We start from the raw sequence: 10619 nt of genomic DNA, 5'->3' as shown, positions 1-10619 counted from the left end.
GCTCATCTGGAAGCACTAGACTCCCAGAAGCGAACTGCTCTGCACCTTGCGACGTGCAGTGAAGCCAAAGGGTGCGAGACTGTGGTTGAGGTACTGATTAAGCATAAGGCAGACTTGGGGGCGCAGGATCAAGAGGGACGGGCCCCTTTAGTCTTGGCCGCTCTGCAAGGGCGCCACCGGATGGTCAAAATCCTCATCAAGGGTGGCGCCAATATGAACACGACAAGTTACAAGGGCCTTACCCCAATTGCCCTAATGGTTGTGGAAGGTGAAGCAGATGGTTGCGAAGCAGTAGCAAAGCTGCTAGCTGAAAACCGCGCCGACCTCAACGCGAAGGACAAAGTGGGTAATAGCCCGCTGGCTCTGGCTGCTATGAGTGAAAGACTTGGCGCAGAGTCAATCGCCAAGTTATTGCTTGACTACGGGGCCTCCCATGAGTTGAGAAACAAATGCAGTCAGACTCCGCTATCACTGGCGTCACTACACGGGCAGCCTGCAGTAGCAGATGTTTTGCTAGCAATGGGCGCTGCTCTTGGAGCAAGAGATGAGTCAAAGCACACCCCGCTTGCGTTGGCTGCTATAAGTGAGAGCATTGAGGCGGTAGACATTGCCAGGGTTCTGCTCGTCAATGGCGCAGGCATTGAATTAAGAGATCAGTATGGCCAAACTCCGCTATCACTTGCCACTCAGTACGGAAATGCTGCTACAGCGGAAGTATTAATCGGAATGGGCGCCGGCCTTGAAGCACGGGACATGATGGGTCATACTCCGCTCGCTTGGGCTGCTATGGGTGGGCATATTGGCTGTGATAAAGCGGCTAAAATGCTGCTCTGGGCTGGGGCAGATATTGAGTCTAAGAACAGTGCTGGCCGGACTCCGCTGCTGTTGGCTGCGCAGTATGAGAACGATGCGGTATTCCAACTGTTGGTGAACCAGGGCGCCAATCAAGCGGCGAAAGACAATACCGGCCGGGGATACACGGCGCTCGATCTTCGGCTGCTGCCATCATAACTGCAGGAGCAGAAAGATTGACCGACTGCGGTGCTCTTATCAAGGAGCTTTTCGTGCAATCCAATACCGCGGGCAGGGTTGAATCTACAGCGTCCCGGCCTTGACCAATGGCCGATCGGATTGAACGCGGTACCGGAATGTACTTGATGAACAAATTACTCGCTGCAAATCATGAGCCTCGTGTAAGAAGTAGCAGTGGACGTTTCCCAATCTTCGGGCCTCTCGCCCTCTACGTACTAGCAAACGCACTTCCCATCCTCTGAACTTTCCTTTTTCAAGAACTGAATGAAGCCGGCGTGCTACTGGAATTGCTTATGATTTACTATTGGGTGTAATGATATAAGATGACGTACATTATGCCGTTTGCGATGCGCAGTCGCTGATTCGTGTATGACAATCTGAGTACATGTTAGTGTCCTAAATTGAACGAGAGTCCTAATAGTATGCTGATGCAAGGTTTGCTTTGTTGCACTCTAAGTCTTTAGACAATGTAGATACTCTGGAAGACCCGCAAAGGTAACTAGTGATATCTTGCTATCGGAGCATCTCTATTCTGAATAAACAGATATCTGATGACGGGATTCCTGAGAGGTATATATTTTGTCCTTGGTTGACAAGTATGATTAGCCACGCATCATACCCCTCCCCACCGCAGCCCCCTTAGTCAAAACTACATGTCCTGCCATTTAGCACAGCTCTTAGCCTAGAGCCTCATTTGTGCTCAGGGACCCAGTTTCGTTGTCTTAATTCTCGAGTGCTCATTACTCAAAGAAGTTCGCAGTCGTCCTATACACTATACTTACAGTGACAGAGCCGCTGCTTGGCCATCTTTACTGGGACCTGCCCGAAACAAGCTCGCTCGCTCGTTTATATGCTGCTAAATGCCCAACAAAGTCAAGCTTATAACGCGCTCCAAGTGGCATCCAGCCAACCATATCTGCTACTCTCACTTTCTCTGCTGACTTTTTGCTAGGGAGATTGTAAATCAAGATTCCAGCTTGCTGTGACTCGGAATACGTACATGTATGCGAATGGCACTGTAGATTATATTGTCCTTGAAACTGGGCATGGAAGTTGGGCAACTACCATATATTTTCTGGCTATCTAGGGTACGGTGCGTGCCGCGGGGAGACATAGTGCGTGTTCATTACCCGAAGCCTCACCTCCCCAGCAGACTCGCCATTCGCGTGCCTGTAGTGTAAATTATCATTCCGAGACAATACAATCTCCCCATTAAAGTATTATACAGAATTCATCGTAAGCCAGGTACATTTTTATAGCCGTTATATGGAGTAGAAGTCAAGATCAATGTAAAGTGGAAGTGGATCGTGATACGCGCCCCTCTCCAACTCCATCGCGTCAGGTCGCGTCCATGAAATTACCGCCTTGCTTTCTTTCTCCAACTCCAATCCCAGCAGACTGACATCTACCCTAGCTTATTATTGCCAAGAGACACTTTCAGATCCGAGAACCACCACCACTACTCCGCAAAGACTTCTCATTCCAACTTTAACGCGAGAAAGACAAAGAAACGGCACGACACGACACCCCGCTGTCTCCGATCCGCGACACCAATCTAGCAGCTCTTGATAGCTACGAACCAAAAAAAAGAACTCGAAAACGCATACTCCACAATCAAGCAGGACAGAACGAGAAATAAATATCACAAAACGTCGACAAAATGTCCGCTTCACCACCCCCAGACGCAGACGCCGAATCCCGGCTCTCGGATCCAGCCCAAGTCCCAGCCCAGCCCTTACAAGCAACAGAGCAGCAGCTCAAAGCCCGCGCCGAGGGCGTCTCAATTGAGGTACGCGCTTCCATCCCTTTAGATTATCTACGGAGAGGGCAAAATATGAGAGATGCTAACAATGCGTCGGCAGGACTACCTCCTCCCCCGCTCCATAACCCTCCGCCTCGCGAAATCCGTCCTGCCACCGAATACATCCGTGCAAAAGGACGCCGTGCTGGCGATCCAGAAGGCCGCAACGGTTTTCGTCTCTTATTTGTCTTCGCAGTGCGTACTCGTACTTCTTACACTTTACCTTTCTCTTTCCGTTTTCCATAGAGCTTGAGGGTCCATGCTAATGTTTGTTTGACATATAGTGCCAACGAAGCAACCCTAAAACGCACCGTCTCCCCTGCGGACGTGCTCGCCGCGCTCTCGGAGCTGGAATTCGAGGGGTTCGGACCTCGTCTAGAGAAGGAGTTGGATAAATATAATGATCTGAAGGCTGCGAAGAGGAAGCCGAGGAAGAGCGGGGATGGGGATACGGCTACTGGGGCCGCGACTGAGACGAGCGGTGGTGCGAGTGTTGCAGGTGCGGATGGGATAAGCAAGCATGGGGATGAGGAGATGGGGGGCGTGGAGGTTGAGGTTGTCTTGAGGGGGGCGAGGGCGAAGAGGGTTAAGCGGGATGGGAATGGGAATGGGGAGGTTGAGGTGGATGATCATGAGAATGAGGACGATGAGGACGATGAGGGGGATGATGTGGGTGAGGTGGACGAGGTTGAGGAGGAGCATGAGGAGGATGGGGATGCGACAGAGGATGAAGAGGAGGAGGATGAGGATGAGGATAAGGCCAGGGAAGACGAGGATATTGATCGGGTGGAGGATTTAGACCGCGGCGAGCGGGCACGGCGGATGGTCGATCCTGATGCGGCGGGGGACAGTGATAGTGACGATGAAGGGCCGGGGAGTCAATTACGAGGGGATCTAGGGCTGGGATAGAGGATTTGACACATCCAGCCCGTCTACCTGAGTTCCATATGATTGTCATGCGAAAAATAGCGCGATGTTGATTGTTTGATGTACATAAGTAATACCACTATTCCTACTATACCTACCACCCTAACACTAACTAAGAATGCGCCATTAGATATGCTTCCCACAGTAAAGTAATATATCATCGCAATCGTGCTTGACGAGCGCCTCCGAACGCCTTCTAACTCCCTTCCCGCACAAACATTAGACAAGGCCGATCTTTGAGCCATGAACGCGGGAAACGCCAACGGCATGTCTATCAGTGGTATCTTAAACAATTAGTCCGAACAGTGTGAAACGAAAAAAACCCCGCTAATTCAGCAGCCTGCCCATACCCCTAGGGATGCGGTCGGGTGAAATCGTCTCGAGCTCGCCGCGGTGCTTGCCGCTTGGCGTTGACTTGGAGTCGTCCTTGGCCAGTCCAGGGAACATCGGTGCATTGGTACGCGCTGCTCCGGGGGGCAGGGGGTGCATTGCCTTGTGCGCGTCTTTTTCAAACTTGATGGACTTTTCGTCCGACGTGACCACCTGCGCCTTGGTAACCTTGCTGAATGTGGTGATTTTAGCATTCTTAGCCGGTTCCTTCTTGGTCTTTTTCTTAAGCGCAGGCTTTTGGACACCCGCGCCCTTAGGCTTGGGTGCGTTCTTGGGCTTGGGTGCAGCATCCTTCTTGCTGGCCTTGAGGATTTCGGTAAGCTTCCGCCCTTTGCTAGCTGGATTCGAGAGCCCAGTGTTGAAAGTATTCTCAGCGTCTCCATCGTAGCTGGATGATGGCGTAAGCATCCCAGTCTGAACTAGCGCTTTTGACTTCTTAGGCGTCTTGATAACGACAGAAAGCGGCCCTTGCTCGGTCTTTATCCGCTCAACATCTGAAGGGTTGTATTCCTCAAATACGGGCTTGGAGTTGTCATCCCAACGCTTCAATTGCGCAAGTCGTGCCACTTCCTCGCAGTCGCCCTTGACCAGCAGATCAAAGCAGTCTTCAAACTCTTTGCCCGAGGGTAATTCGTTGTTGATCCACATGGTGACTCCATTACGCCGACTTCGAATTACCGAACACAAACTCTTCACAAGGCGACGTACGCCGGGAATCTTCAAGCTTGTCCCCACCACGATCAGCGCATCCGGACGCGAGCGAATATCGGCGTTCATTACAGAAGTGATGGCTTCTTCATCCGGGTTGTGCTCGTTGTATAAAACAATGCGCGGCCTCATTTTTCCGATCCCATGGCTGCGTTGGCCGGTTTCCAGACGGAGTTGATTCGTTATTACACACTCCGGACATTCGGGCGCGTCCGGACGGTCGAACATTTCTCGATCAAAGGTTCCCATATGCCGACACTTTTGACAAATCATCTTTTCTAAGCTTCCGTGCAATTGAATAGTGCGTGGCCATGGTGCCTTGATGTTCAATGGAATCTGAGTAGCCAGAGGAGGCATTGACGTTTCGATACCGTCAATGTTCTGGGTATACAGCCGAGTCAGGCGATTGTCACTTCCTAGTCGGGCAAGCATATGGTGGAAAGCGGTGGGGGAGGTTTTCTCGGCTTCTTCTGACAGCGACCGTACCATCTCCTGGAACGAAGCGGTCAACGTTTCATCCTGGTAGACGGCAGCATCGAACATGAGCTTGCCCGACGCTTTAAGGTTGTGTTTCTTTTGCAGAGTTTTGAAAAGTCCATCTTCAGAACGGAAGTCGGGAACTGCAAATTAGATTAGCTTGAGAGTAGAGCATATAGTTGAAAAGGCTGCGTACTGCCTGCAGAGGTGGAGATGCCAGCTCCCGCTATTACCACGATTTTCTTGTGGCCTCTAATAGTGTTGACAAGCAGGTCAATTTGGGCTTCCTGGTCACCGTAGTCTGAATAGCCCGGGCGGGGGGTGAGATCGAGGTGCTGTGTTCGGCGTTCCTTGGGGCCGGCCACACGGCGCTTCTTTTTGGCGAGCGGCATCTCGTCTTGGCTGCGGCCGCCGCTAGACTCGTCCGGGGACAGCAACGAGAAGCCTTCGGGTTCGATTAGAGACTGCGCATCGCTCAACTCCGAGTCCGAAAGGAAAATGTCATCGATCTCCATAGGGGTCGGAAGGCTAGTTGGAGATGGACATGACGATGCAGAGATAGATGTGGTTGTGGGTTTGGGTGCGGGTTTTGTTCTGCGAGGAGCCATTATGACGCCGGTCGGGATGACGCGAGGGTATAAGAGAAGAGAGAAAGAAAAGGGATAGAAGGAAGAAGATATGTGACAAGGAGTCGCTCAAAGACTACAAACTCCGTTGCAAGGCAATCATAGGGAATCAATCACAAAGCCGACACCAATTGAAACGAGAAGGGCGGTTTCCAGGGGTTCAGAGCCGAAGAATCTTCGTCTCGTTGTCGGGAAGAGAGAGAGCAGATGATGTTGGATAGAGAGGGACAGTCTCGAGAGCGGAAACCCCGTGACTGCGATGGGCCCGAGTGCGATCTCCAGAGCGCAAAATCGATGGAGCCGAGGGGGAGAAGAGGGAATCGGGAGAGGCGGTTGTAGAAAGGAGGGCTGGGCTGACTGACCAAAGAACCAGACGTTGGCTCTGACGGTTCTCGCTTGCAGCCGACGTTGTGTTTATTTTGACCCACGGGATTGAGATTGCTGGAGAATCAGACACAAGAGGACGGAGAGGAATGGAGCTGGAGACGTCGTGGAGGAAGCGGAGGAGTATAGAGGAATGCCAGATAGACAATGCTGGCCTTATATCATACTTTGCATTGTGTTATATATATACTCCTGACGTAACCAGCAGGACCAGCGATATCTGAACCGCGACTTTTGCGAATGAACTGATGCTTGACCTCACTTGACTCTCTGAACTGGAGTTGTTTTCGGTCGCAAAGTTCCCGTGCTGTGATTGGCCTGATCCGTCTGCCAGCGATGGACCTGCAGCTCAAACCCTAAAGGGGTTTAGCTTCTGACGGCCGGGGTCGCGGCCACGCTAACCTCTTTGTTGCGCATCAACACTGAGACAGGTTCTACTCTCTGGTATCTAGGATTGCTTCTTCTTGAAGTGAGAGATGCTGCTTTCATCAATTGCTTACGGATATAAGGCATTGTTCACAGCAGATTTCTCCTGTATTATCAGCCGGCGAACCAATTGAAAACACATCTCGTGGTTGACCCGGTTACCGTAGATATAGACTCACGTGATGCTTAATCAGCAGCGGGTCTGCGGCTCCACATGGTGCTAGCCTCAGTCGCTCTCTTTATGAAGTCCAGAATGAGAGGCCTTGATCTGCAAAGACAGGCTTGTATCGTTGGATTGTTGACTGCTGTCCCTGGAGCTAATTGAACTCACTATTGTTCGGCTTCGATGCCTCATATCCCCAACCCCCACGCTGACTTCCTCCTCCCCCATCCGTGATCCATCCCGCTTTGTGGATCGCACCCACTATGATACTTGGGTGCTGCTATAGACTCACCTATCCATAGATTGTACATAACCGCTGCACTTACCGGTTGCCTGAGCATACAACACTATGCCCTTGATTATGGAGGACGGAATCAATGTGGACGACCTGTTCGGTGAATCGACTTCGCTCGAGCTGGGCTTGCCTACGGGTAATTCAACTGTCTCGACAAAAGGCTTAGCTCAACGTCTGGATGAGATGAGATTGACCGGATGCTGCCAGTACGCTTATGACTGTTCTGATCTGATTGGCTATTGGCTGCTAACTGACCATACCAGGAAAATCGCATGGTCACGACTCGGCTGCATAGCAGCCATTTCGCAAGATTCCACCAGAGTCAGCGTCCGCAATCTTCAATGCCAACCGTCAGATGGCAAGTGGGTGCTGGGCGATGAGACGCCCCTGACCCAGGTCACAGAGGCTCATGCTGGTCATGTCCTGGTCCATTTATGCTGGAATGAATCTGGTTCAGAACTCGCTGTGGCTGATTCGTCCGGTCGAGTATCTGTCTACTCCATTCCAATTGCTCTAAACAGCGTGAACGGATCGCGCCAAGCGGCCTTTGATGCTGATGATGATGCATCCCAAATAGTGGGTATGATGTGGTTGAGCCAATACCGCTCGGTGAGCATCTATAACTTTGCCGACGGCTTGTTGCTAAACCAGTTCAGGTGCATTCTTTCTACCAGGCTGCCAAGGTGCAAGGCCGTTGGGCATACTCGCCATTTAGAAGGCGTCCAATTGGCACGTATCATCCTGCTCATAAAGGAGCTTTGCTCTGTGTCACAAGGTCTGGAATTATGAAGCTCCTCTATCAGAACCCAGACAACCGATGGGCGGAGATCACAGCGGAATTGAAGAACACAAGCTATTCTGATAGGCTTCTTACCCATGCAGCACTAGTGACAACACAAACAGGAATTCTGATCGCTACTCACTCAGCTTGTCAGAAGATTTCTCTTTACCGAGTGAGCATTCAGTGGAACCCTCCCCAGTGGGATCCCGCGCAGCAGAAGCAAGGTGCCCAACAGTTTCCTGTTCCAAGCTTCCGTCTTGTTCACCTGAAAGTCGAAGTACCTTACAATATCCCAAGCAATCATGGCACAGGCGGAACTATTGACGATCAAACTCCCTCCACCAGCTCTCTTTACTGCCTCACATCTTTGCAAATCATAGTTCCTGCGTCCGACAACTCGGCGGGATCTACGCCTAATCCTTGGATTGTCGCTGCTTTTACAACACCTCCCCACGCCATCATTCCTCATCAGCAGCCACAAGTACCAGCTAGCGTTATCGTTCGATGGCAGTATGAGACCGGCCATCCGACTCTTCACCTGAAATTCGATGACGTGGCCTCCAAGAAGGGAAATGGGCAAATCAAGGTATGAATGCGCGATACCGTGATAGCATTAGCTGACGAGCTTAGGCAAAAACTGTACTGCGGCGCCTCGACGATATTACCTCAGATCGGCATGTCGTTTCAGTCGACCAGACGGAATATGGTAACGTCTTGGCCGTATCGTTTGACGATAGTTCAATTTCATTCTATGACCCGAAGACCATGGCTGCATTTGATGTCGTCGACGATACAAACACCGTCACTAGCCTTGCTCAGGCAGGGTTTCACTACCCGCTTGAACCGTCAGGTTTGTTCTCTGATCAGACTGTATCACATCATCCTGACATCGGACAGCATTGCATATGAGCTTTTCCCCCAGTGCCTGCCTCACCGTTAGCCTAGACACTGACGGAAATACGCACCTTAGAATCATGGAGCACATGTACGGGGCTGAGAATGATCAATATGATGAGAGTATGTGGTAATGTTTAGTTTTAATGAGGAGAGTTCCTAATTGGATTTGCAGATAAATTCTCCGCAGCCATTGCTGCACTTACATTAGCCTTCTGCCGGGGGTGCGGAGGTGAAGTCAATACAGACGATATCTTATTAATATTAATACGTCAACTATCTCCAGGTCGGTCTCATTTGGCAAGTTATTAACTCCGTGCTAATCAACGTTGTCAGATGCTCAAACTGCCTTCCTCAACGAGGTTTACCGCGCACTATCTATCAACTGCAACTTTACGACCGAGCAGGACAAATTGCTTAATCACCCATATATCCCTCGCGCTCTTAGCATACAGGCCGCTTTAGGTTTTAAGAGCAGTTACAAAGCGCGCAAGATTGTCTCTAATGTCCCATGGGCTATTATCCAGCTCCGCCAGGCCGCTATGATATATCCATCCTTTTTCCAATACAACAAAGCATCTCAAATACCGGAGCCACACGACCCAGGTAATTCCTCCACCGAACATCAACTAACAGTTACTGATTTCTTTAGACGTCCTCCGCATGGTCCTTGGAAACACCAAATGGGCCCTTGACTTCTCTTTATACATTCTAAACGAGCTATTCGACCTCGCAGATGACTTTGAGAGCGTCTCATCCGACCAAGAAGCCTTTAATCAGAAACGTCCGCAACCCCATACCCTCTGCACCAAATACATGACACTAATAGAAAGCCAGTCAAATCCACCGCCTCCCTCCCACTCATGATGGTCCTCTCCAGCATGTCCCGCGCCCTTCTGCGCTTGATCTGCCGCGGCCTGCGCGGCATTCACGCCGGCTACGCAAACGCCCCTCTAACCGGCGACTCGCGCGTCTACTACACAGAGATCTGTCAAGCTCTCGACTCTTCCCCCGTCCGCACAGACGTCTACGAGAAACTCCTAGCGGGCATCGACTCCGCAGTCAAACACGCCTACACGAACGCCGGATTCGGCGACAACGAGCGGCCCGGCCCCGAGAAGGAACTCCTTGTCTCAAGTCGCATCCCGCCCGTCCTCGTTACGGCCGTCAACACGATCCTCCGCCAGACCGTCCCCGCCATGAAAGGTGAGATGGACCGCATGGCAATCTACATGGGCGATTACAGCTGGCTTGGCTTTGGCTCAGATAGTCGCACAGAAGCATATCGGCGGTCCAGGGATGTGGATATCATTAAGAAGACGCCTATCTTGGCGAGACCTGCTGGTGGTGGTGAGGCGGTTAGGAATGGGGGCATTGGCGGGAGTCAGGGGAGTAGACGGTGTGTGAGATGCTGTGAGGTTTCCGAGTCTGTGTACCCGCCGCGCTCGGTGTTGTCGTTTAAGATGACGTTGAAGCTGGGGCATTTGCGATCTTGTATTTGTGGGGGAATGTGGAATCTAGAAGGGGTTTAGATTCAATTTGGTATATATTTTGGTTCAAATGACTGTTTGTTGGTAAGGTGTTTGTAGATTTTCACCGGATGATGAGTTAGGGAGTTAGAGCGAGGTACAGTTAGACTGAATATATTGGAAAGGGTGAGGGGAGATAGCGTTTTATTCAGACTGAAGATTACGACTGTACATGAGTCAAGATAC

At 51.1% G+C, this 10619-nt stretch overlaps 3 protein-coding genes across 3 annotated transcripts; 2 read left to right on the top strand and 1 right to left on the bottom strand.

Annotated features, from left to right (window-relative positions):
- Positions 1-2692: 2692 nt before the first annotated feature.
- Positions 2693-3742, top strand: cbfA (putative CBF/NF-Y family transcription factor; the record flags this gene model as incomplete). Its single annotated transcript, XM_073728935.1, has 3 exons — positions 2693-2821; positions 2895-3028; positions 3118-3742. The coding sequence occupies 3 exons, from the start codon at positions 2693-2695 to the stop codon at positions 3740-3742; spliced, it is 888 nt and encodes a 295-aa protein (XP_073584615.1).
- An 88-nt stretch (positions 3743-3830) lies between these two features.
- Positions 3831-6222, bottom strand: BDW74DRAFT_14059 (putative SIR2 family histone deacetylase (Hst4)). The gene is made up of 2 exons (XM_073722514.1): positions 5532-6222; positions 3831-5478 (listed from the first exon to the last, which is right to left on the bottom strand). The coding sequence occupies exons 1-2, from the start codon at positions 5941-5943 to the stop codon at positions 4088-4090; spliced, it is 1803 nt and encodes a 600-aa protein (XP_073584614.1). The 5' UTR covers positions 5944-6222; the 3' UTR covers positions 3831-4087.
- An 810-nt stretch (positions 6223-7032) lies between these two features.
- On the top strand, positions 7033-10571 carry BDW74DRAFT_152227 (mediator of RNA polymerase II transcription subunit 16). The gene is made up of 9 exons (XM_073724326.1): positions 7033-7435; positions 7493-7838; positions 7886-8596; positions 8641-8860; positions 8908-9027; positions 9080-9190; positions 9241-9510; positions 9557-9688; positions 9742-10571. The coding sequence occupies exons 1-9, from the start codon at positions 7284-7286 to the stop codon at positions 10434-10436; spliced, it is 2757 nt and encodes a 918-aa protein (XP_073584613.1). The 5' UTR covers positions 7033-7283; the 3' UTR covers positions 10437-10571.
- Positions 10572-10619: the final 48 nt, after the last annotated feature.

Source organism: Aspergillus multicolor (genome assembly GCF_047715735.1).
Source record: "Aspergillus multicolor strain CBS 133.54 unplaced genomic scaffold BDW74scaffold_10, whole genome shotgun sequence".
Lineage (NCBI taxonomy): Eukaryota > Fungi > Ascomycota > Eurotiomycetes > Eurotiales > Aspergillaceae > Aspergillus > Aspergillus multicolor.
Note: the sequence above shows the minus strand (reverse complement) of the source record. Positions and strands in the feature narration are given on the sequence as shown.